This window comes from Podarcis vaucheri (assembly GCF_965113315.1).
Source record: "Podarcis vaucheri genome assembly, chromosome: 12".
Taxonomy (NCBI): Eukaryota; Metazoa; Chordata; class Lepidosauria; order Squamata; family Lacertidae; genus Podarcis; species Podarcis vaucheri.
The window spans coordinates 5,046,250-5,073,252 of NC_138750.1; the positions used below are offsets into that span (position 1 = coordinate 5,046,250).

General features: G+C 42.4%; 1 protein-coding gene and 1 long non-coding RNA gene across 8 annotated transcripts in view; one reads left to right on the forward strand and one right to left on the reverse strand.

Moving 5' to 3' along the window:
* The window catches only part of TPK1 (thiamin pyrophosphokinase 1), a 240,775-nt gene that overhangs the window by 131,782 nt on the left and 81,990 nt on the right, over positions 1-27,003 (forward strand). For all 7 annotated transcript variants that reach the window (XM_082192914.1, XM_082192919.1, XM_082192915.1 and 4 more), the window contains one exon: positions 22,642-22,737. In XM_082192914.1, the coding sequence (XP_082049040.1) occupies positions 22,642-22,737 (96 nt within the window). The remainder of the gene's footprint in view (positions 1-22,641; positions 22,738-27,003) is intronic.
* On the reverse strand, positions 17,837-26,896 carry LOC309515260. The gene is made up of 4 exons (XR_014212369.1): positions 26,116-26,896; positions 24,885-25,613; positions 19,819-20,108; positions 17,837-17,984 (listed from the first exon to the last, which is right to left on the reverse strand). It is a non-coding gene; the product is annotated as an uncharacterized lncRNA (long non-coding RNA).

Below are 27,003 nucleotides of genomic sequence, written 5' to 3' on the forward strand. Positions count from 1 at the left end.
CCACTGTAGTCTAAATCCAGTAAAGTTGCTCCTGGAAGGAGTCTGTCTGACTGTAGAATTTATCCTCATGTTAGTCCGTGAACCCCAAAATCTGGGATCCCCTCCAAAACAGTGCCAAAATCTGGCAACAGTTTTGCAGCATTTTGCAGCAAAAATCCTGTCTTTTGAAGCACCCAATCAACTGAGCAATTGCTACTCAAAGCTATGGTCATAGCTATCACCCCAAAACCCAGTGTTGACCAATTCACTGCAAAACAGTGCCAAAGTGTGGCAACAGTTTTGTAGCGTTTTGCAATAAAACCCCACATTTTGCAGCACCCCACCAACTGAGCAGATGCTCCGTAACTTCAGAAGCATCATGTGTGATGAGTGAATGGAAAGAGAACAGTCTGGGGAATGTGTCTGCAGATGCCACATTTTAACAACTTTAATATTAAAACACCATTTATGAACTGTAATGTGTAGTAAACTTGAGTCTTTGGAAAGTTAGCAATTTAATAGTTGTGTGGTTTCCTTTCAGGAGTTATTCATATTTTAAAGGCAGCAGAATTTAAATATTGTCATCTTTACAGAGATAAGAGGAATTCGATATATTCCCTGAAGGTCTCCAGGATATGTCTTGGTGGCAGTGTGGAACCAGGGATCCAGAAAGATCTTCATGGAAGGTCACCTGTAGGATTTGAATTATGTCAAGAAAAATGGGGGTGGTGTATTGCCAATAATGTGAGTTGCAATTGCTCAGTTGGTGGGTTGCTTCAAGACGTAGAAGTTTTGCTGGAAAACACTGGAAAACAGTTGACACACTTTGACTCTGTTGTTGAGTGAATCAGACAATGTGAATTGGGGTGATAGCAGTTGCTCAGTTGGTGGGGTGCTGCAAAACACGAAGTTTTTGCTGCAAAATACTACAAAACAACTGCAAAACTTTGGCACAGGCTTGGAGGAGATTCCAAATTATGGGGTTCCTAGTTAATTTGCCTCCTTGGCTCCACTAATGTTAACAGATATTACTAGTTTCATTACTGTAACATTTAATAGCTACAATATGCAGTGCAGATATGATTCATTTTGAAATAAGAATATAGTGAAGAGGCTGCAAAGGAAAAGATACCCGCAACAACAGCAACAGCAGAAGCATCTTCCAAAAGCAATCCCCAAATTAGGGTGTGAACATAAGACCATGTTCCTGTTCACTTTTACCTCTCATTTCATTGTGGTGTTTATAGGCAGCCCTAGAAAAATCGAAAACACAAGCCCATGAGCTGATGAGGTTCTAAAGTTATTTGTGGTCTGGTTTTTTACTCAAGAAATATTTGCAGTATTTATCTGGTGGGTTGTTAGTAGGGTTGCCATATTTTAAAAAGTGAAAATCCAAACACAATCTGGATTTTCCTGGCCATTTAAGCTATTTTCCGCCTGGACGTCTGAATCCCCGCCATGTCATGGCAACCCTACGTTCGACAACCGAGCTTCCACTGTATATGGGTTTGTTCTTTATTTTATTTTAATGTACCTGTCTATTGGAAATATTTAAGTTGTGCACATTATTTTCATGTCTGAATATCTGTTTGCTTGTGAGTCAGAGTTTGACCTTCCTTCCCAGGAGATATGCCTTCATGCTTTAAGATGCAAAGGTTTGTTTGTTTGTTTCCGTAAAATGTATACGCCACTTGATTGTAGTTAAAAACCACAAAGTGTTTAGATGTATATTTAATATTTTACGTATTTCATAGAATCATAGACTTGTAGAGATAAAAGGTCTCCAAGGGTTCTCTAGTCCAACTCCCTGCAATGCAGGAATCCCAAACATGGTGGGTGGCCATCCAACATCTGCTTAAAAGCCTGCAAGGAAGGAGAGGCCACCACCTCTCGTGGGAGTCTGTTCTCCTTAACATTTTCTTACATTTTGATTTTCATCATGATCATTCCTCGTCAGTGGGTTTTTATGGATGGTGGGGCAGGTTATACCAGTCCAAGACGACACAAGTCTGTATATGGATCTTTGCACACGGAGATGCTGCAGATGTGCAAAAAGCAATACAGAAAAAATGGAGTCAGTGAGGAAATTAACGTAATGAAAACTGACAAAAAGGGCTGGTGCAAGTACACCCAGAGTGTGTTTTCCTGTTGAAATGAACCAGGACACCTTAGGGCAGTATTGCTCTCGCACAGCTTCCATTCACTGCATTTTGGCATACACAGGATAATTTTTTTAGTGAATCCTTTGTTGCTGATTGCTGATGCCTTACTGTGCTGTCTCCAGCTAAGGCTGCAGCTGCAAACAAAAAACGACAACCTCGTAGATAATTGTTGTTAAAATTGGAGTAGTATGGTAACATAAGCTAGGATGTGTTGTATTAGATCTATTATTTTGAAGAATTCTACTGCTTCAGTCTTTTATTTTAAAAAACGAAAATTAAAGGGACTTGTTATTCAAACCAGGAAATTGTGGGTGAGCCTTTTAAAAAGAAAAGGAAAAAAAAAATTGCAAGAGGAACAGGGATTAGCAAAAAGTGAAGATTAAAGGCACAGTTAAAATGAGCAAATAGCTCAGAATTCAAAGGAGACAAAGTGGGTGGTAAATGAGGGAAATGTGTAGGAGTGTCAGAGTCAAGGGAAGGAAGAGGGACCACTTCATTAAATCCAGAGCATCCTACTTGGCTCAGATCACCAGATGGCCGCCTAATGCAAGGGCACCCAGACCACAACTGCTGTTAGGGAAATGTGCAAACAAGGGCTAAATCTCCCCTGCCTGTGCAGAATTGTAGAAATTTAGGATTAAAGGGACCAGGTATGGGTCATCCAGATGTGCTCAAGTTGCAAGAGATGATGACAATACGTGATGTATGCATTTAACTTTTTATTTCTTTATATATTTCTTTATATAAATAAATCTAGATAACAGGACTCAAGGTGGCTTTTATTTATTTACAATGTTTGTATTATGCCCTTCTTTACCGACTGCATTCAGGTTTCTTAATTTTGGCATTATTGGGGATTCTTGTGAGGGAATTGCTGACTTTTCCCTGGTTTGGGTTATTTTGGGCGCAGACCTTTCGGGGCCGTCTGCTGCTCATGCCCACTGGCTTACAAAAAAGAATGCAAATAATAAATGTAAATAAAACAGAATCACATTAATTGTGTCTCAGCTGGATCCAGAGTGCTGTTCTTTCATGGCTTCTTGTTTCTTTGGGCTATTGGAGAAAATGATCAGTCCAGAAGCACAGCCTTTTGCGTTGTGGATGCTTCCCAAGGCAGGCTGGTAAAACACACAATTCCTTTGTTAAACACAGCGAAGTCTAACTTCCAGGCATCACAGACAAGGAATTCTTAGTAAGACACCATAAACTCTTCGGAAGGGCATGTCACAGGTCTTGCCTGCTTGCTGTGGTGTTTGTTGCAGGTTTATGTATGATATTTACAGAGTTTAGGGATTTCACTGAAGTATAGAATTGATAGTCCTGATTATATGCTTAGGTTGGTAGCAGTTAGAGCTTTCCTATTAGTTCTTTTGGGTACTACTTCATCACTTTGAAATAAATTTGTATTTACTTCTGTATGATTGATTGAGCTGAGTTTGTGATCATTGGGTATATTGGGGAAATGAATTAATTTATAATTATAAATTCAGATTTCATATCTTTTAAATCAATTAATTGTGTTGATTGGTGAGTGCACTGGGGAATTAGGTGGATTTATATTTATGAATAAATACAGTTTTGCTTAATTCCTTTTGGAATTAATTCATTGGGTTATTGATTGGTAGGTACATTGGGAAAATAAATGATTTGTGCTGCCTTCTTTGATTCTGGCACATTTGCGAATTTGTTTAAAAGTGTTACCAAGTTCATAATAGTGTTTTGTCATAGTGGCTTCTCAATTAATGGAACCTAAAATTGCAACAATTATCAAGGGGGGGTGTCCATGATTTTTTCTGTGGTTATAAGGGGGTCCTCATACTCATAAGGGTTGGCAAACACTTCTTGTGAGAGTGAAACAGATGCTTTCCCCCATATATGCTATGATACAAATGATAAATAAATAATAAATATTTATAATGGTTTGATTAAAAAAACAATGGTTGTCATAAGCCAAGCCACATCCGTTCCACATATGATGTCAAAAAAAAGTACAATTTGCTGAAGGGGCAGTGTGATATCTTCTCCAAAGGACAACATGAAATTGTCAGGTAGTTCTTAATTCTTGAAACTTTGTTCACTTTTAAGTAATTAGAAGGATAGAAAGACTAATGCAGCCTCACTGTCAAATTTTGGGATGAAAGTTGGCAGTGAGGAAGAAAAACATGACTCAGAAACTGAATGGATAGGCTTCGCTGTAAATAAATATCTGCGTCATCCCACCATTTAATTTTTGTAGGGATGTTTTAGCATATAAAATAATGTGCCATTTCAGGTTAATTTCTGCCCTGCAGAACTCCATGAAACACTCTAATGTTGACTAATAACAGCAATTTGTCATGTGAACCTATCAAAATAATTGGCTGTGCTTCATCGGCAACGGCTGATCAGTCTGCGTAGCAATACCTTCTGTCACCAAGATGATATACAGTAAGTGCACAGATGTTATTTACGGTATCTCACTAATTCTTCTTGTATTATGGGCTGTATTTCTTCTTGTGCACAATCAGCTTGCCATTTTTAAAATGAGCCCTGCACAAGATCTTTCAAATCATTTCCAAATTTATGGGAATAAGTGGGTACTTGAACGATGCTTTAGATGCTTTAAATCATGTTTCCTTTTGAAGTGTGTGGGAATTAGCAAAGTTTTTAATAATGTTGGATTGAGTGATAGGGACAAAAGACCCTTCTGAAATGTAGGTAGTTCCTATTCTAATTATAAAAGCTTCTTAACAGAATGCACAGAAACACACAGTTGCAGCAATGTCTGGCAAATTATTGAACCCGAAGGCTGGAGCCAACTTGTATGCTTTATACATACAGAATTAACATCCTTTGTACAGTGTAGATGAGAGTTTTGCAAGCACTAGTGTGGGCAAGCAATACTATTCTATTCCAACAGTGAGTTTCCTGATGAAAGTCCTTGCCTAGTCTGCACTTGTATTGGAATGAGATTTTGGAATCTTGAGGTGATTAAATGGATTTAAAATAGCAGATGGGGGGATTCCCCTTTTGAATGCTACCCTGCATTTTAAAAAATCCCAGCAATTAAAATACAAGCAACACAGCAGGGTGGGGAGGGGCGAAGTTTCCATCCAGGAAAGGGGACAAAGAGAAATGGCCAGATGAAGTCGCTTCCTTCCCCCTAACAATTGTTATGCCTTGTGTCCTGGAACTCAACCAAGGGAAACCAGAAAACATCCATAGAAGTATAAATGACAGGGCAATCTGGTTTGGCTATGGTTTGAACTGTTTCAAAAATAGCCCCACACTAAAAGGGGGAATTATGAATCTGACCACCTTGTGCACCCTTTGCAAGAAGCGAGAGAAGGACAAATAACAGGAGTTTTACCAGTGAATGTCATTTTTTCCCATTTTTCTTCTTTTAAAGCAGGAATGAAGAATGTCCATATTTTGCAGTCCATTTTACTATCTAGACCAGGGGTCAGCAAACCTTTTCAGCAGGGGGCTGGTCCACTGTCCCTCAGGCCTTGTGGGGGAGGCAGACTATATGGGGGGGGGAAATGAATTCCTTTGCCCCACAAATAACCCAGAGATGCATTTTAATAAAAGCACACATTCTACTCATGTAAAAACACCAGGCAAGCCCCACAAATAACCCAGAGGTGCATTTAAATGAAAGGACACATTCTACTCATGTAAAAACACACTGAATCCTGGACTGTCTGCGGGCTGGATTGAGAAGGCGATTGGGCCAGATTTGGCCCCTGGGCCTTAGTTTCCCTACCCATGCTCCTGACAGTGATATGGGTGATGGGAGGTGTACTTTTTAATATACCCAATGAACTTCTTATAGTTTCTATAATAAAGTTGACACTGTCTAGGATAAAGGTGGCTCCGTTATTAGACTTCTCCACCCCCATCGTTCTGCCCAGACACTGAGGTCCAGCGCCGAGGGCCTTCTGGCGGTTCCCTCACTGCGAGAAGGCAAGTTACAGGGAACCAGGCAGAGGGCCTTCTCGGTAGTGGCACCCGCCCTGTGGAACGCCCTCCCACCAGATGTCAGAGAGAACAACTACCAAACTTTTAGAAGACATCTGAAGGCAGCCCTGTTTAGGGAAGCTTTTAATGTTTAATGCTGTATTGTGTTTTTAATATTCAGTTGGAAGCCACCCAGAGCGGCTGAGGAAACCATAGAATCATAAAGTTGGAATCATAGAGTTGGAAGAGACCACAAGGGCCATCGAGTCCAACCCCCTGCCAAGCAGGAAACCGAGCCAGATGGGTGGGGTATACATAATAGATGATGATGAAGATGATGATGTCAGGTATGCCAAGGCCTTCTGAGAGAGATGTGACATTAAAACATGGAATAGTTCAATTTCCTACTGCTTTTGAGAACTTTTTTATAAGGAAACTATAGGAAAACCTTTTACCAAAATGGGGAAACATTTGATTAAAATTTGGTGGGTTTAGTGGGTGCTCTCTGTGGCGCAATGGGCCAGTCCATCTGGCTGTTAACCAGAAGTTTGGTGGTTCAAGCCCCCCAAGGGATGGCTGTCGGCAGGATTCCTGCATTTCAGGGGAGTTGGACTAGATGACCTTTGGGTTCCCTTCCAACTCTGATTCTGTGATTCTGCTAGAGGATAGCTATGACCCATGGACTCCCTCTTTAAAGCAGAGTTGGTTCGATTAGGAGAAGTGCACAGATCTTTTGGGGAACATAAATCATGTATAATTCTTTTTTTATTATTTCATTTTCATTCTCATCTACCAACCAAATCTTGTATGTGGTTTGAAAGAAATGCTCAGTTTCTATTATTCTTATCATTATTGCTCCTCGGGAGGTCCATTAAAATAGGATATATCATTTTCCATTTGATTAGATTGCATTTAGCTAGCAATTTCAATAGCTAGCTGTCACTTTCAAAATACTGTCAAACTCTTGTCTTCTTTTATTGTTGCACTTCTGTTATTACAACAATAAGATTAGGGAAGATCAAAATATAGAAGCAGAATGTAATTGGTATCAAGCAGAATATTCTGTAATGTCATAGAATGGTGATTGATGGGTATGCAAACATAAAATGTTAATATCTTCAATTTATTGGGACGTTTGCTAGAAATTGTAACAGCCTTTCTAAGCCCTTTGGTGGAACTCAGCTTTGGCCACGTTATGCCCATTTTTGGTTTATGGCTGCCCTGAAATGCTTCCATTAAAAAGTGAAGAGTTTGTTTTCTCTTAAAGTTGCTAGAAGCCCTTATCAATGTAAAAAAAGGTAAAGAACCCCTGGACAGTTAAGTCCAGTCAAAGGCAACTATGGGGTTGCAGCAATCATCTTGCTTTTCAGGCTGAGTGAGCCAGTGTTTGTCCACAGACAGCTTTCTGGGTCATATGGCCAGCAGGACTAAACCACTTCTGGCGCAACAGTGACAAGTGCCAGAGCACACGGAAATGCTGTTTACCTTCCCGCTGGAGCGGTACCTATTTATCTACTTGCACTGGCATGCTTTCGAACTGCTAGGTTGGCAGGAGCTAGGACTGAACAATGGGAGCTCACCCCAATTGCGTGGATTTGAACCACCGACCTTCGGATTGGCAAGCCCAAGAGGCTCAGTGGTTTAGACACCTTTCTCAACACTAGTAATGTACAGTGGTGCCTCGCAAGATGAAAAGAATCCGTTCTGTGATTCTCTTCGTCTAGCGGTTTTTTTGTCTTGCAAAGCAAGCCCATTGACAGATTAGCGGATTAGCGCTATTAGCAGCTTTTAGCGGCTTATCTGCTGATCGGATCATCTGATAAGCGGCTTAGCGGTTTAGAAAAAGGGGGGAGGGAAAAAACCAGCAGGAACTCGCAAGACATTGTCGTCTTGCGAAGCAAGCCCATAGGAAATTCGTTTTGCGAAGCACCTCCAAAACGGAAAACTCTTTCGTCTAGCGAGTTTTCCGTCTTGCGAGGCATTCGTCTTGTGGGGCACCACTGTACAGTGAAGCTTGCTTTGTTTTTCTTTGTTAGAAAATAACTTGAAGCATCCCAGTTCTTTAGAAAAATCAATGGTGGCACCTTGTTTTAAGACAAGCAGGTCTAGTCCTAGTCAAGCTCCTGAATGGGACACCAGTGGGAGCCCCAAGTAAGAACAGTATGTGAATGTTTTTTAAAGTTCAACAGTCTGATATTCTGTCTTTCTGAACACATTATATTCTTTCAAGAACCTTGTGAGGCATGTTATATGGTGAGAGCTGGTGCCTTAGAAAGCCCTTTTATGCCATGTTAGACAATTTGTCTAACTGACCTAGTGTTGTCTTCTCTGAGTAGCAGTGGCATTCCTGGGTTTGGAGGAGAGGTCTTTCACATCACCTACTGGATCCTTTTAACTGCTTCATGGCTGAGTGGGCATTTGAACCAAAGTCCCAGTCCAATCCACCACTCCACCCGAGCAGCACAACTGACTTTCATGCCAGCAATAGAATAAATTAAAATATTGTATCAAAAGACAAGACTCATGTATGTGATGGCACCTACCCTTCATTGTTGTTGTTTTTAAAAAAATTCCCTGCATATTGAAATTCAACTCTTTTTAAATTAACATTTTAATTACTGTTTATGTGTCTTGATTTCATAATGTGTGGCTAAGTTAATAAGATGAAAAATAGTGAAAGAATGGAAGTCCACTCATGGTGATGTTTCCCTGAAAAGTTTGTTCAAAAATGCATTGAGTTTGATTTGTATGCCCACAGCTAATTTGCATTAAGTATGTAGAGAATTCCAAAAATGCAGCATTGAGAGCTGGAGATGAAAAGATTAGTAATAGTGAATGCAATGCATTGCTGTGCAACTCCTGTCCACAGCCCTGTATTCATAAGGAAGCCCTTTCAAGGATTACACTGACACAGATTTTTCAAGTAATTACTCTCATGGGATGGAAGACTTCAGCTAGCTCAAAAGGCATTTGCTCTTGAAATTCATTCCTGTGGATTTGTTTTTCAGACATATGGCTGCTCAAGTTGTAAGATCAGTTCAATATTTTGGTTACACTCTAAGAAATAGACTTTGATGCCAGTCAGGGGCTTCATTTTCTTTTTATAGTATAATAGATTACATTTCAAAAGGTGCGGTAGTACAGCCATAAAAAAACAAAAACAAACCCTCAGCTCACCCTGTTTCTTCCACCTAAAAATCAAAATTGCTCTTTACATAGTAATGCACTCACACAAAGAAATATTAATGATAGTCTAGAAAGATTAATAGTCCAAAGAAATATTAATGATAGCCCATTAATTAACGATTAATGATACTGTTGAACTACCGCATGAACATCAGTTGTCTTTTCACTTCTATTTTTTTCCTTGTCCAGTTCAAGAACATATTTTGCTGTTGTTTACACAAATGCAGACACAAAGCAATGACCAGGCAGCCAAAGACACCATTAAATACCTCAGAGTCTTTTAAGGCGTGAATCTCCCATTGACACCAGAAGAATTTGTGCATATTTATACTTCACAGTAATATAAGGTAAAGGTAAAGGTACCCCTGCCCGAACGGGCCAGTCTTGACAGACTGTGGGGTTTGTGCGCCCATCTCACATCTATTGGCCGGGGGCCAGCGCTGTCCGGGGACACTTCCGGGTCACGTGGCCAGCGTGACATCGCTGCTCTGGCGAGCCAGAGCCGCACACGGAACGCCGTTTACCTTCCCGCTGGTAAGCGGTACCTATTTATCTACTTGCCCCCGGGGGTGCTTTCGAACTGCTAGGTGGGCAGGCGCTGGGACCGAGCAGCGGGAGCGCACCCCGCCGCGGGGATTCGAACCGCCGACCTTTCGATCGGCAAGCCCTAGGCGTTGAGGCTTTAGCCCACAGCGCCACCCGCGTCCCTCACAGTAATGTACTCCACACTATTTATCTTCTCTTGTTTCATGTACAGTACACCAAATTCCATGTGGAATCTGAAATCTGGCCTATGCAGGCATTTCAGCTGTACCAAAACATATTTATTTCATATACATATGTACCACCTAATACTTCAGATGCTCTGTATTATATTATGACCCTATGTTGCCAGCAATCTTCTATTGAGTTAATCTAGCATGAGTAACATGCCAAGAACTCCAGGGGATAATGGTATGTAGATTTGTATTGGCTTGAGCTGAAGGCCCATCTTTAGCATGGATTGCTGTATAGCTTTGGGCAAGCCTCTCTTGTAGCCTCTGTTCCTCGGATGTCAGATGGGAGAATTAAACACCTCCCTCACAGAGTTTTTATAAGGATGAATGAGAGAAGGACTGTAAATTATCAAGCCAATCCAAAGAACTATAGTAGTAATGTGGAGACCCATGGAATTTTACAGACATTTGGTAGACCAAAGGCATTGGAGAACCATGCTCATGCTTCACTGGGAGTAGATTTCCATCCTGTCTTGGGTGAATGGAAACATCCAGACATCACTTTCAGAATCAAGGTAAAATCTGTGCTAGCATACTGTGATGGGATGATGAGCTGCTTGTGCGTAAATGATAGTCCCTCAGAGTTTGTTCAAGTCCACAAACCTCTGTCTGTGACGGAGCCCCTCAGCCATGGCTGCTCTAGTCACTTGCAGATTCCGACAGTGGTTGCTTTCGGAATCGCTTCCAGCATAAAAGCTCCTTAACGGAAACACGTCTTCTGGACTCGCGGCGTGACAGTTTCCGGTGAGGAGTGGGTCTCCCTATGGGAGCTTCAGACACCTCCCCACTGTTCTCGCTGGACGTGTCCCTGAGCCCTCCCTCTTGCTCGCTTTCCCTCAGAGACCGGCCTCTCCCCCTGCTGGTCCCTGCTTCAGCTGCTGAGTCTCTCCCAGCCTCCGTGAGCCCTTCCACCACCTGTTCCTCCGATGGCAGTTCCCTGACACATACATTCAGCAGGAGTTCAATGAAATGATCCAAAGTATAGAATAAGGGAAAACGCAAGGGAGAATGGGAGCTGAAAGCAAGGAATACAGGTGGGTACGGAAGTCCTGATTTGTAGGCAATAGATCCCTAACATCTTGGTGTTTATATATGACTCCTAGCAGATTTAGAGATTACTTTGGGAACTAGTCACAGCTTGGGAAATAACTGACAGAAAGTGGAGAGGTTTCCTACTTCCTAAAGCTGTGAATCACATTTGGATGACTTCTGTACCTAACCTAGGATTTTTTTTAAATCCTGAAAGCCAACAGACCCAGATTTCTAATGCCAGGAACACTTGCACTTCAGAAAGAATTTTAGAAATCTCGTGTGAGCCATGGAAGAATAACAAGAATGGAATAAACAAAGAACAGTACTTAAATACCTAATAATTATTATTATTATTATTATTATTATTATTATTATTATTATTTATTACTTATACTCCACCACTCTGGCTGGGTTTCCCCAGCCACTTTGGGCAGCTTCCAACAAGAGATTAAAAAAACATCAATCATTAAAACAGCAGCATGCAGCAATCAGTGTGGCTAGTACAGAGCTAGCACATGCTCTGGTTGCATGGCCCCCACCAAAAACATTATGCATCAGTTGAAGTATCTGAACTGTCTTCAAAGGCAGCACCACATTGAAAATGTTACCATAGTCTGATCTAGATCTTACTTGGGCATGCATTGCTGAGACAAGCTCCAGTTGTCCTGTATAGTATTGTAGCAGGCGTATTAGTCAGTTTGTAAAAAGCATACCTTGTTGTTGTTTAGTCGTTTAGTCATGTCCGACTCTTCGTGACCCCATGAACCAGAGCACACCAGGCACTCCTGTCTTCCACTGCCTCCCGCAGTTTGGTCAAACTCATGTTGGTAACTTCGAGAACACTGTCCAACCATCTCATTCTCTGTCGTCCCTTTCTCCTTGTGCCCTCCATCTTTCCCAGCATCAGGGTCTTTTCCAGGGAGTCTTCTCTTCTCATGAGGTGGCCAAAATATTGGGAGTCTCAGCTTCAGGATCTGTCCTTCCAGTGAGCACTCAGGGCTGATTTCCTTAAGAATGGATACGTTTGATCTTCTTGCAGTCCACGGGACTCTAAAGAGCCTCCTCCAGCACCATAATTCAAAAGCATCAATTCTTCGGCGACCAGCCTTCTTTATGGTCCAGCTCTCACTTCCATACATCACTACTGGGAAAACCATGGCTTTAACTATACTGACCTTTGTTGGCAAGGTGATGTCTCTGCTTTTTAAGATGCTGTCTAGGTTTGTCATTGCTTTTCTCCCAAGAAGCAGGCGTCTTTTAATTTCATGACTGCTGACACTATCTGCAGTGATCATGGAGCCCAAGAAAGTAAAATCTCTCACTTCCTCCATTTCTTCTACCTGTGCTGCTGCAAATTGCCGAGTTCAGGAGGACCCACAAGCTATGAACTTAGCCCTCTAAGGGGAGTGCAAGCCCATACCTTAGCCGCAGCAATTCTACAGCAGGTCCCAAATGCACTCCTTCCTCTCCTGTTTCAGTGGTGTGATTTTCTGTTGGTTGGTATCAGCCTGTCTCAGGAGACAATCTTCAGGGATGGAGTCAAATGGTTATAGAGAGTTGCAGTGCTTGCTGTGCCTGTAGAGACCAATGTGGGAGGGACACGTTTTGGTGGAGTGGGGGCAGATGAAGGAACCCGGTTTTGCTGCTACAGGTGCACCATGGCTTTTCCTCTTTCTGTGCTCCTCCCAGCAGTCATTCCTTCTCTGGTCACTGCTGTGGATACATGACCCTGACTGATTGTCTCCAGGCGCCGTGGTTATCTGCAAGGGATTCCCAGAAGGCAGGGTTGATGGTGCCAGCGTTCATGTCAAATATATTTGTAACACAGAGTTGGTCTACCAGCATGCCTGTTGCTGGAAGCCAGCTCCCTATAAAGCACGTCCTTTGGGATCCTGCCATCTGGCCAAACTAGGTCACCACATTCTCCTCCTGTAGCACCAGTGGAACTTATTTGGGCTCTTGGCACCACCTGCCTGTGGCAATTTCTCAATCTAGCCTGGAGCTTTCTTGTGCATATCACTGGCTGAGAAAGTGGCACACATGATTTCAAGCAGAATGTATGTGGCCCCCTGTGAAGTTTACATTGCAAGAATTACATTGTTTTGCTGCCCTTCATCATACAACAGAATTTTCAGAGGAAGCATTACAATTAGAGACTTCATGTTGCTTGAACACACTATCACTGATTGGAAGGCTGCTAGAGTTAACGTTTCACAGGTGGGGGTATAATTGAACCCTTTGGTGAGAGTAATGGGAGATTTTCAAACAAGTTATTGTACTACTGTGCTACTGTTTGGTGTTTTCCAAAGTTAATAAAATTGTGTCCCCTCTCCAAGCATACTTACTCTTCCATGCCTTTTCCTAGAAATTGTTGTGGGTACACCTGCCCATCTCCTACATCTTCTTCACCTGCCCAGCTCATTAACCAGGTGTGTGCATCATTAGTTCTCAGGCTCTTACACATCCCAGTCCCCACACCATTTAATCTCCCACCTGAAATAACTGGGGCTACCACATTTGAGCCAGGCCCAGCATTAGCCCCAGTAACCCCAGGTCAGGTAGCTGCCAAGGCTCCATTGCCACAGGAGTGGACCTCAGCATGCACACCTGGGCCAGCCTCTGTGCTGCAAGCCAACAAGCCAAGTAAAATGCTTCACCCCACCACCCCAAATCTTGCTGGTATCATAAATGCATCTCTTCTAAGAGAGGAGGTGTTATTTGGTTGTTGCTATTTTGGTTATATAGTGGTTTTTATGTTGATCTTTTCTGTGAACCGCCCTGAGACCTCCAGGTATAGGGCGGTATATAAATACTAATAATTCTAATTCTAATAATAATAACAACAACAACAACAACAAGTGATATAAATTGTTCAGAAGGTTTGTTCCATCTTTCTGGTCCTTTTTTTACATTTTGAAAGCTTATGCAATAATTACAGTCTTTTAAAGAAAGAAAAGGTAGTATTAAGGAAGAGCCCTTGAAAGTGATGTGGAAAAACTCTTTTGCTGCTGCAACTGTCATAGTAAATATATGTTGTAAAAAATCCACAGTCAACCAGAAACCAGATGCTGTCTCAGAGAGTTAACTACTTTGAAAAATAACACTTCAAGATAGGGAGGAAGAGGGGCGAAGGAACCAGCATCTGCTGACGTTAAAAGTTTCAGCAGCAGAGGGGCTGGGAGAGCAGTTGTCAAATTTGACAAGTTCATATAGCTCTTGGTTTGAGGAGGTGTGCAGTGTTTCCATACGTTTTGTGCCTTATGCCAGTGGCCAGGCCAGCCCAGCCATGAGGCAAGGTGAAGAACCACTTAAGGTGCAGGGTCCACATGGGCAGCAGATTCCAATGCAGATCTTTATTCTGGGCTGACCCACCCATGAAGCAAGGTAAGGCGACCGCCTCAGGCAGGACCAGATTCAAGCAGCCAGAAGCCCTGGGCTGGGAGACCTTGGGAAGCCCAAACTGAATAGCCTTTGATCATGAGAAAGAAAAAAATCATTCTCTTCTTTATCTACTCATTGAAAGTAGAGCATTGCTGAAACGCTAGCATTGATAAAAAGATTGTTTATTAATTTATAACCTTTAATAAGTTTATAGAAGTAGGGAAATAATTAAGACATTCACACGGAACATTCGCAGAGGAATCATAGCTATATTATAACATTATACTATATAAGAAGTCAGAACAGTTTCTTTCAAGCAAACTTATCAATTATATCAATAAAATCAGTAAATCATTTTCTATGCAGACAATGCTTAGATCAGGCAATTGGTCTTGGGACATTGTTGACCATGGATCATTCTTTATCCTCTAGTCTAGAAAATGATATTTCACCATTAAACACAGGAAGAATCTGAAATTTGTTTCCACATTTGGAAAAGATGTGTGAACTTTCTCCTGGAGTATTATTTTATACATGTTTTGGTGGCTGAAATTTTATTTTTCAAGGTGAGCTTCTTTGATGTACAGGTGGAAGTGTAGATATTAAACAACATGGGGGATAGGATTGAGCCCTGCGAAACCATTGAAGGTTCCACGGGGCTGAAAAGCATTCCTCAAGTAACACCCTCAGATACATAACGTCCATGTTTACAAGTTGAAGAAAATGAGGTAGACCACACTGGGCAGTCTGCACAGACTGAAGAACAACTAGCTTACATACAAAACGCAACCTCCCAAGAACTTCAAGGAGAACTGTTGTCAGTAACTACCACTAGAAGTACAGAAATGTCTGGAGAAAGTGACAATGAAAATCTATGATTCTATGAAAACCAAAAAACCAAAGAATTAACACAAAGTGCTGAAGGAACATGTCACAAGATAGTTACACCAAAAGAAGCAGTTCAAGCTCATTACTGTCCTAAAAGAATTTGAAAGCAAAGCAAATGATTTCAGCAGAAACTTCAGGTAGTGCAGAATTCAGTAGCCAGGTTTTGACCAATTGGTTTTGACCAACAAAGCCTTAAAGGGCTCAGGACTGCAATACCTCAAGGACCATCTCTTTCCATATGAACCTACCTGGGCCCTGAGATCATCATCTGAGGCCCTCCTTCGTCAGCCTCCTCCTCGAGAGGTCCGGAAGGTGGCAACGCGAGAACATGGCCTTCTCTGCAGTGGCTCCCCATTTGTGGGGTGCTCTCCCCAGGGAAGTTAGCCTGGCGCCTTCATTACACACCTTTAGGCGCCAGGCAAAAATGTTCCTTTTTAACCAGGCTTTTGGTTGGTCTATTTGATATCCTATACCCTTTTAAAATGTGGCTCTTTTCGGGGGGGGGTGTTATTGGGTTATTGTTTTTATTCTGTTTATATACATTGTGATATTTACTGTGAACCACAACAACAACATAGGGCTGTTTCTGCCTGCTGTACAAAGCAATATGACATGGTTGCCTTTAAATGTTGTGTTCTTTTTGTCACTTTCATTTACTAGCACCACTTTCATATTGCTTACTCATTATTAGTTTCACAAAAAGTCAAAATTAAATATTATTGTGATTCACAATGATATAAAAGAATACTCACTTGTTCTCAAAATGCACACTATAATGATAGACAGTAATCTGAACACTTATTGCTTCATACCTTAACTTTATAATTTGATTCTAAATAGCTTTAAAGCCTCTGCAAACTTTACTAAACATTAATATGCACTTTTGTAACTGTTATACAGTCATAGGCTCATATGTCATGTGCTTAATGTTACTAAGCAACTGAGCCTAGGTAGTAAAATCTGCATGCTTTAAAAAAGAAAATTGCAAGAGGCCGAGGCCGCTCTAGATTATGAGGCCCTGGGCTACAATCTGCTCTGAATGTATGTAAATCAGGCACTGGTCCTTCTGGAGTTGTAGAAACCCAGCTCCCATCAGCCCCGGGCAGCGTGGCCAACAGCCAGGCATGGTGAGGCCACATCTGAGAACCACAGATTCCCTGTTGCTGCCACAAAGCATCATCATCAAACAGCTCTGTGCCAAAAATTTTGACAAACAGTTGTTTTTCACTGATAAGCTTTACTACCTGTTTAGTCCTAGCAATGGCTGGCTGGTTGGTTGGTTGGTTGGTTGGCTGCTTTAAAATGTGCTCACAATTACCCTGCTGAGCATGAAACCACTCGTTTACATGAATTATGCCTCAGTATTGACCTCCCAGGCTTTTGTGAGAGAGGAACAGGAGAACGGTGCCAACATATAATATGGAGGTTTTTGGATTGGACTCCATGTCTAACAGCGGCTTGTAAAACACTTATTTATGTGGTCACTTGTGGTGAGCAGGAATCAGTAAGAGCAGCTCAGCTGTCAGGAATGGGCCAGCTCCTAGTGGAACTTTACAGCCGGCTGCAGAACAAAGAGGTTTAGATTTGACGCAGGCAGAACAGCGGCCAGTGCCCAGTGCGACTCCCTCGGACATTGGAATGCCGGTTGCCAAGAGAACAACTGAGAGCAGGCTGGAACACAGCCAAAGCTCTCAGGAAGCTCAAACAAGTGCAAACAGACACAGAGACAGTCTAGATCAGCGGTTCTCAACCTGTGGGTCCCCTGATGTTGTTGAACTACAACTCCTATCACCCCTAGCTAGGAAGGCCAGAGCTCAGGGATGACATCTGGGGACCCACGAGTTGAGAACCTCTGGTCTAGAGGAACAGGAAGAGGTTGGAGCTGATCCAATAAGTCCAAAGAGTTGGCAAATGGGAGGGCCGCTGGACAGGAAGCAAAACAAGAGATGTAAGGTGTGAAAGTTCAATATCTTCTGCAGGAACCGGAAGGCGTCTTCAGAAGGGTCATTTTGAATGATAATGTCGGCAGCTTTGTTAGAGCCGCCCAGAGCTATCTGTTTGTTTTTGCAATAAATCCTCCTTTTTAATTACCTATGCTTACTGTGTTATCAAGCCGGAACCTGGACTCCTGACATCGACAGAGTGTAATTTCTTTCATGGGGGGGGGCACCATTGTGTCACAAAAACGAACGAAACATGTGGGCAAGTGGACTAGTAAAATTATTTGTCGGCTAATAATTTCTGTGGACTTATTTCCAAGATCAATGAAATGGTTTTATGTCAGTTCAGCTTTTCTGAGTCCTGAATGCCGCTGTATTCTGCCTACAGATACCAGATCAAATCTGCAAGGAAATGGATTTTAAAATGTCAGCTAGTGCCAAAGTAGTGAAGCAAAGAGTGCTGATGGCGTTTTATATCTCTTATTTATAAACCAGTATCTGTAAACTGCTTACTTGTCTGGTACTCTGGAGCAAAAAAGAGAGAGGGAGACCCTGGGGAAAAACAGTCTTTATTTTTTAATCTAAGAGTAAAAGTGTGACCTCTTTGTCATTCTTCTAGTTCCAGCAGCTTATGTTGGTCCTGAAACACCAGCTGTCCTCTTGGTTTCATTCTTTCAAGAAAAGCTGTTATAGACAATGGGCTGTTGAGATTGAGAGCCTAGAGGTTAATTTCTTAGAAACAGCAGAAGATTGTATTTAAACAGTCGCCATATATTATAGATTCTCTCTGCAACTACAAAGACAGTGCTTTTCTTCCATAAGAGGGCACCTCATGTGGACAAGCATAAACACAGTAGTTGTTCCATCTGGTTGTTCCTTCTGCATGGTCACATCCCATCCTGCTCTGGATGTAACGTTTGAGATGCAACAGTCGTGTGGATGTGCATAGGCGCCGACTCCATGGGGCTTGAGGGGGCTTGAGCCCCCTCAAAAAAAATTTGGGGGGGGCTCAGCCCCCCCAATAATCTCGGGCGCCCTTGCCGCCGTCCCCCGCCTCCTCCCCACCTGCTCCCTCCCCAGCCAGCCAGCCAGCCGCGCGCCCTAGCTGGAGAGCCCCGGCCGTCCCCCGCGAGAACAGGGGAATCCCCGGGGGCGGGGGCTTCTGCCTCTAGCCCCAGGTTTCCCGCATATCAGCTGTTCCGGAGCTGATTAATAGGCAGCAGCACGCTCTCCCCTATTCGCTCACGAGGGGGCGGCGCCACTTTATTTGCATATTCATGAGCTTATTTGCATATTCATGAGCTTATTTACATTTCACGAGCTTTCCCGGGCCCCCCCAATATTTTTTATAAGTCCGCGTCCCTGTGGATGTGTGTATGATCCAGTTCTGTCCCAGGCCTGCACCACCTCTTCCTGGAGCCCTCAGCATCACCTTGAGGAGTTACCTACATCAATTTGCCCTTCCCATGTGTCAGTAGAATTTGGGGTGTTCCTGAAGCAGTGTGGTTGCAAAGCACGCAGAAGTGGCAGTCACGCTTGCCAGGCAATCAGTAACATGTGGACTTGCAAATCACAAATTCTCCCACAAGCAGTAGTTGTTATTTCAGTAACAGTTACCGAACACATTACATTTTCGCACGTGAACTCATGTACATGCACAGTCAACAAGTAGACTGAGGCCATATTTATATGTAAGAGAAAAATACTGTGTCATTCCTCAGTAACTTACCAAGGAATTTAGGTGACCCTGAGAATCTGAGAATTCTAATAAATATTCTGTGATCCCAACAGATAATTTATGTATTTACTCAAATCTAATGCTCACCTTTTTTGGCCAAATAATGTTGCGAAAATTAAGGTGCGCATTAGATTCGATTGCACACTTACATTCGCCAGCAAATACTTTTTGGTTTCAAGGTTTTGAAAATTGAGGTGCACATTAGATTCAATGGCACATTAGACTTGAGTAAATACGGTATATTTGCAAGTCTGGATTTAGTTATCTGCTGGCAGATGATGCTTTACTTTTTGAATTTCTGGACCTATATTTTTTAAAGCTGTCGTCTTTTGTTTTATTAGCCTTTCCTGAGCTTTAAATGGTATGTTCAGACTCATAATATAGAGGGGCTCACTGGTGAGGACCTAATTTTCTTATCAGTCACTACAGTACAAGGTAAAAGTATGAAATGAATCATATATGGATAGAGCCACAAAGCCTTTAAAGAGACCTTGAAGTAGTGGGTGAAGGAAACTCTAAATCTAGCAACTGTGGTCCTTATTATAATTTATGACGCTATATAGGTATTTTGTATCCTTGAAACCTCATTGAATGGTGACTTTATATGGTGGACATACTTCACTATTCCTTACTCAGCTCTTTAGCAGCAGCTTAGGAACTGTTTGAGCACTGAATTAAGAGATGCGAACTTGTGTATTGCTCCATTTTAACATAATCTTGACACCTATAACTTAGTGCAGTATGTAAGGAGTCTTATTTTTTTAAAAAAAGAAAAGAAATACTTAAAACAAACTCACCAAGCTATAGGAAAATGATGTTTTTGTGCCCTCTGATTCAAGCATTCCATAATAGGTGAGCTATAGGTAGGGGGCTAAAATCAGCAAATGGTTCTATGCAGGGTGCTGAGCTTCAGAAACTTAGCTTGCTAAAAACCTTGGAAAGTCATGTGAGAGATGGAGCTTCACAAGCTTTCCTCCGTTGTAGTTTGTCCTTTTCATCATGATGCCATGTTCAGGGTCAGTGTCCACCACCTCAGCCATTCGCTGGTCTCATTATGAGGTGGGACCTGGAAAGAAGCTCCCCTTTTCTATAGGAAAACAATGGCAATTATTGTCAATGATGGCAGCCTTTGGGAGTAGATTTGCTGCTCCTTTTCTTATAGTAAGGCACCAGCAGTTAATTTTCTTCATTTAAGACCTTTTGCTGTTATTAATATTTATTGTGGAGGAAGTATAAAATAAGAGGACCAGAGTTAAGAAAGTGTATTTGATATGAACACCTTTGTTTATGCTACAATACAGTGGTATACAATACAGTGGATACAGTGGTACCTCGGGATGCGAACAGGATCCATTCCGGAGCCCTTTCGCATCCTGAATAGAACGTAAGACGCGACGGCATGTCTGCGTGGGTAGCGTTTTGCCGCTTCCGTGCATGTGCCTGACATCAATTTGAGCGTCTGTGCATGTGCGAGCTGGAAAACCTGGAAGTAACATGCTCCGTCACTTCCGGGTTGCCGCGGAGTGCAACCCGAAAGCGCGCAACCTGAAGCACATTCAACCCAAGGTATGACTGTACACATCAAAGCATCATTTTATATGGCAATGCAGATCAGCTCATCATATTTGTTTGTTTGTTTGTTTGTTTGTTTGTTGAATTTATATACTGCCCTATGCCTGGAGGCATTAGCATTAGTAAAAAAGTTATATATACATTTACTTTTTTTTAAAAAAATGGCTTTTCTGGCCTTTTTTGTGAAATACTTAAAATCACAGTATGAAAATTACCGTATTTTGCACCCCATAAGACGCTCCGGCCCATAAGACGCACCTAGTTTTTTTTTGGGGGGGGGGAATAAAGAAAAAAAAATTATTTCCCCCCCCCCCAGGTGCGGGGCTGGAAGAACCAGGTCGGGGAACAGTGGGAAGGCACGCTCTGCCTCCCCGCTGTCCCCCGAGCTTGTGGGGCTGGCGATGGGGAGAAGTGCACCAGTCCCGGGACGGCAGGCAGCTCTGTGCCGCCATCCCGAGCGGGGCGGGACTTAACGCCCCGCTCGGGATGGCGGCACAGAGCTGCGCTGGTCCCAGGACCGCAGGCAGCTCTGCACGGCCACCGGGAGCGGGGCGGAGCTTAGCGCCCCGCTCCGGATGGCAGCGCAGAGCTGCACTGGTCCCAGGACCGCAGGCAGCTCTGTGCGGCCACCGGGAGCGGGGCGGAGCTTCCCCGGCTCCCGGTGGCCGCGCAGAGCTGCGCTGGTCCCGGGATTGCAGGCAGCTCTGCGCAACCCTCGGAGCCGGTCTCCCGAGGGTTGCGCAGAGCTTCCTGAAGCCTGGAGAGCGAGAGGGGTTGGTGCGCACCGACCCCCCTCGCTCTCCAGGCTTCAGCGAAAGCCTGCATTCGCCCCATAAGACGCAGGCACATTTCCCCTTCATTTTTGGAGGGGGAAAAGTGCGTCTTATGGGGCGAAAAATACGGTAATTGTTTTGGCAATGTTGAATTCAGTATTTACCCTGGCCAAATCCACAACAAGTTCCTGAGACACTGTAGTCCTCAAATGATTCTTAATTAACTTGAGTTTGCTAAATGACCTCTCTCCAGAATTTACTGTTGCTGGAATTGTTAGTAGTATTCATATGCTAACACAAACATTTGGAAACAGGTCACCACGTTAAGGTCAGTTATGATAAATATAAAGCTTTTCTCTCCACATCACTTTTACATGTTGACAGAAGAGGAAGCGGGTGTGGGGAGTATTGTGGCATTATATGTTGTTGACTTCTATTTGTCAAACTGCTGTGTTAGATGCACCATAGTGACACACACACCCCTTGACCTCGCTGACGTGGTCCGAAGGAAAGCAGAGCAATGCATCTGGCAGCAGCTTGGCTGCAGGAGTTGCCAGAAGGAGGCGTACAAGACGCCATCCAACCATCTTAGGGCCCCCACTCCAGATTTTTGTAGAGTTTACTCCTTAGCCTTTCTTCTTCTGAAGATATCCCACAAGGCAGTGGAGGTTTAAGATCAGAGTTTCCTTCTCCTAGATGGGCCACCTTCCCAGGTTGGCAAGCCCTATCTGCCACTCACCTTTCTCCACAACACGCACAGAAACTGTGTTCAGCGTTCAGCATAAGAATGTTACCATCCCTCTAATAGGCCACAATGCATGCCTTATCTTACAGCATCATACACAATGTTTATAAATATTGATTGCTTATGGAGTTAAGGTTAAGGTTATGAGGTTTCCAGTGGTGCTCCTGAATTTAAATTCATTGAATCTTGTACATCAATAACAACCAATTAATAAAAAAACCACATGCCTTCATTGGGTGGGTTTCATTGGGTTTGGTAGGTCACAAGTAGCAGAAACCTGCTTTCTGATGTCACAACAGCCACAGAATTAGAGACTTCATCATGAAAAATACATATTGACATGTATTTGTAAAAGCTTGTCTCTAAATGGAGCTGGATTGAAGTCCGTATTTTGAAAAGAGTTCTTTCTATACCGAGACACAAGTATCAAAGCAGCAAAAAGCAAGGAAAACAGTGATGCTTGATTCTGAAGTTGTGCTTGATCCTGAACATCTGCCCTTTTCTTTCTGCTGTTTTATTACCTCCCATAGGGGTGTGAACTCATAGAGACCCCAGATCAAGACTTAACAGACTTCACCAAGTGCCTTCAGATACTCCAGCGGAAGATAGAAAAGAACAACTTGCAGGTAACGATAGCAACTCTTTAAATACACATTTTGTGACAGTGAATCTTTCTCCCAATGTTCACTGAATGGCATAGCCTTTCGAGAGTCTCTTGATGTTTTTCCAAGTCTAAGGCTCATTTATATCGTGTTGAGTCATGTTGTGTCATGTGGCTTGAGGTAGAAAGCAAAACAGACATCAGCTACCTAAAAAGATTACTCTTTTTATTATTTATCTATAATATTTTATTAATACATTAAAATAAAAAATTAATCTAAACAAAAACAAAACAAAGAAGAAGAGAAAAAGAAGCACACCTCTTTCAGAGGTAAATCGTAACTTGACCAACACAGAGAAAGATAGATCCTCCCAGCTCTCACCTGGGAGCTTCCCTTTCTTTTCCCAACCTCCCATCCTGGGAGATCTTCCTTTCCCTGCCCCTCACACAGGGTCTTTCATCAACTCTCCATCACCTTCATCTGCAAGTTAACCCTTCCTTAAACCCCGAGTAGAGGACCGTAAATAATATAACAGACAAAGCACAAACAAAAACAAAACAAAAAATAAAAGGGAAAGAGAAGAAAAAGCTAAGAATATTAAAGGAAGTAATAACAATAAAACGTTAAAGAAAAAAGGAAGAAAAGGGGAATAAGTAAAAGGGATGCTAACTATTTGTCAGTCAGTTCCTCAAAATAGTCAAATATTCAATCCAGAGTAATATCTAGCTGTTCCTCCATCTGCTATACAATGTTTTCCCAGTTTTCTTCAGTTTGGGCATCTCAAGTTCATTCTTTTTTCTTTTCAAACAAGAATTCCAAAAGAAGTTATCCAGTACTTATTACAAGTCAGCCAGCAATAGTGTTCCTCCAACCCAACTTCATCTCCAATATTAAAAAAAAAAATCATTCTTTGTTCTTTATTCTCTCAAGAGCTTATTTGCTGGTGTTATGTAATAAGACAATGATCCATACTTGGTTACTTATTTTATAGTCATTAATTCACACCCAAATCCATTTCTTTCCAATCCCATTTCAGATTGGCCATGATTTTCTGTCATTTTTTAGAAAAATATGATTTCCGTTCCTTCTCTTCCATTCTTTTTCCAAAAATGTTGCAAGAGACTTAGTTGCTGTTTCCTCTGAATTCAATCCAAACTGTACACAAAGACCTTTCTTTCTCAACCCTGTCTCTGCTGACACAGAATATTTCTTAATTTCTCCTTCAAGATCATAGCTCCAACATTATATGGTTCCTGTCCTTCAGACATCTGTGTAAAGCCATTCTCTTGATGTGGCAAATCATCATTAGTGTTTTCCCCTGAAAGCTGTAAATCTTCTTCAGCCTCTTCTTCATCCAGTACATTTCCATTGAACATTTTCTGTTTCCACTCTTAATTCCTTTAATTGTTCATCAAATAATTGTTGTACAGCCCTTTAGTGGTGTCTCCCTTTAAGCCAGCCATTGGGTTGTATTTTCAATGAAAAAGATGGTTCTTGTGACAGAGAATGAAATTGGAAAGAATCATAGAGTTGGAAGAGACCATAAGGGCGATCGAGTCCAACCCCCTGCAGTAGAAAAGTGTAATGGTTGTGGGACCCTTTAGTTACCCTCACATAGCCTGAGTAAATACATGTTCCAGGCATGTCAAAAAGGTGAAATTTCTTACTGTGTCCTGGAACTCTAATGCTATATTTATTTATTTCATAAAATTTATATATCACTTGATCATAAAAAACCCTCAAAGCAGTTTATGGAAAATAAAACAATAAAATCAAGCAAAATTCACAACTGTACTTTAAAACAAAATTCAAAATACTGAATCAGATTAAAATTACCTCAACTTTTAAAGCATCTGGGTCACCTTGTCTAAACAAGAATGTTTTTGCAGATGCCGAAAAGACTCCAGTGAAGATGCCTGCTTGATATCAATAGGCAGGGAGTTCTATAGTGTTGGCACTGCTACACTAAGCACTAAATTGTGTTACTGTTGCTTTTCGGCCAAAAAAAAGCACAACACCCCCCCCCAGCAGCTTACAAATAATGAACACCACAACTGCAAAGAACAAACAATACAAAATGATAATATTTCCAAACAAAAACTTAACATTTCAAAAGTCTCAAAATGCCAAATACATTTGAAAATGTTGAGAGAGCAAGAATAAGCACTTACGCAGAATCTCCTCTTTAAAAGGGCTCCAGTCATGGAAGTGGGACACTGAAGGTGGAAAATCTTGCCCTTGCTGGTTCTAGCAGTCTCTCCTCTGTAGATGGCTTTAAAAGGAAATTTCACAAATTTAGCTGGTACTAGAATCACCCTACCTGTGAAAAAGGGATGCAACAGGAATATGCAGAATCCTGATTAAAAAGCAGACTTACCCAATTTGATCCAGATGGATCATGTCCTGGATCAGATCACGGGTCTATATTAGAACCTGCGGTCCTGCAGATCCGTTTGTGTGGCAATCCAAGGCCTTCAGGGTCATCTCTATCCCTTAAAAATATCCTTTTGAATAAGCCCAGAAAAGGCTGTCTGTCTCCACAGCCTGGAGCAGCTATTGCACACACCTCCAATTCCAATAAAGCGAAGCCCCCTGGGAGCAACAGGACTTGGTGATGTTCCATTGCTCTCAGAAGAATCCTACAGAAAGAAGCATGTCTGTTCCCAGGCTGTGGGTGGCTGGGTGACGTATTTTGGAGCTTTTTAAAAAGGACCCCAGCAGCCTTCAGACTGCCTCAAGGGATCTGCAAAACTTTGCAGCCCAATCTTCACTATACATTTAAACCCCTTTCAACAGTCATGGCTTCCCCCAGAGCTTCCTGGGAACTGTAGTTTCTAAGGGTGCTGAAAGTTGTTAGGAAACTTCTTATTTCAGTGTGGTATGACAGTTAGAGTGTCAGCCTATGGCAGGGGTCGGCAACCCGCGGCTCCGGAGCCGCATGTGGCTCTTTTACACCTTTGCCGCGGCTCCGGGGCAGATACTAGCGAGGGGAGGAGGCGCATTGTGCGCCCCGACACTCCCCACTGTGGCGGGCACTGTACTGGCTGTGACGTCACATGGGGGCGGTGCGTGCGTTAGTCATGCACCGTCCCAACGTCACCTTGCCGCCCGCCCGCTACATTGTAAGGGGCATGTACGCTGGTCACTGCATTGAAAGGGGGCATGTACACTGGTCACTGTTTTGAAGGGGAGTGAAGAACACACACCAAAAAAAAGGTAACTTGTTAATTTAACGTTTATTTCTATGAGGAGGAGTAATTCTGAGGGGTCAAACAAAGAAATAATAAAAAAGTGACAAAAAAAGTTATTTTTATAATGACGAGTTTTGCGGCTCCCAGTTTTTTTTTCTTCGGAAACGGGTCCAAGTGGCTCTTTTTGTCTTAAAGGTTGCAGACCCCTGGCCTATGGGAAGACCACAGAAGGGACAAAAAGCACTAGCCCTCTCACACCGTTGTTGCTCAGCGACTGACGCTGACAGTTTGGAATGGATGGACCCAGTGAAGTCCGGTCAGGCCAGTTTCCAAAACACTCTCCCAGTCTCCTCAGAACAAACTCTTCAGTCCCCCATGACAACTCACAGGGACAAAAAGGGCCGTGCTGCAGATATGCTCCACAGAGTCACACGTGATCATAGCAGACCCTCATTTAAAGACATGAGGCTCACCCTTGATTCTGACTTTATCTACTGGTTCTTCCATTCATTTTGCACTATATTACAGAATCAAATAGTCAAATCACAGGGCTTTATGCCACAGAGCAAAGGTTTAGAAGAGAATTTTTTTAATTGCCTCCATTAAAATCCTCCCTGGGAGCAATTGGCAGAGTTTTCAATTTTGTTTCTCTGCTCCCTTGGCAGTTCTGGACTGGAATGCCGTTCTTTTCACTTTGGTTACAAAGCCTGCAGAATCTCATTGGGCCTAAATAAAGGTTGATGAGGCTTTTCGTGGTATGTTGCTTTACAGACAAAAGTCAACTTAGTCTAAATTTAGAGCTTTGGCTGGGGTGAGGGAATCTTTGGTGACAGTCAAAGCCTTTGACGTTATACAAAAGATTCAGATGTATTCCAAGTCACAAGTATATTTTCATGCAGCTTTGCTAAGAAATAATAAAATGCTAGAACCACAGGACATTTTATGAAATAGTTCATTTTAAACTTGCTGCATTTTATATAACAAAAGGTAAATACTTGTCTAACGCGCAGGAGTCCTCCATTTAGTTGATCCCATCTTTCCTTGTTGGTAAAAGCTTTCAAGAATAAATCAGTTAAGGCTTAATTCCCAAGTCTTTCTT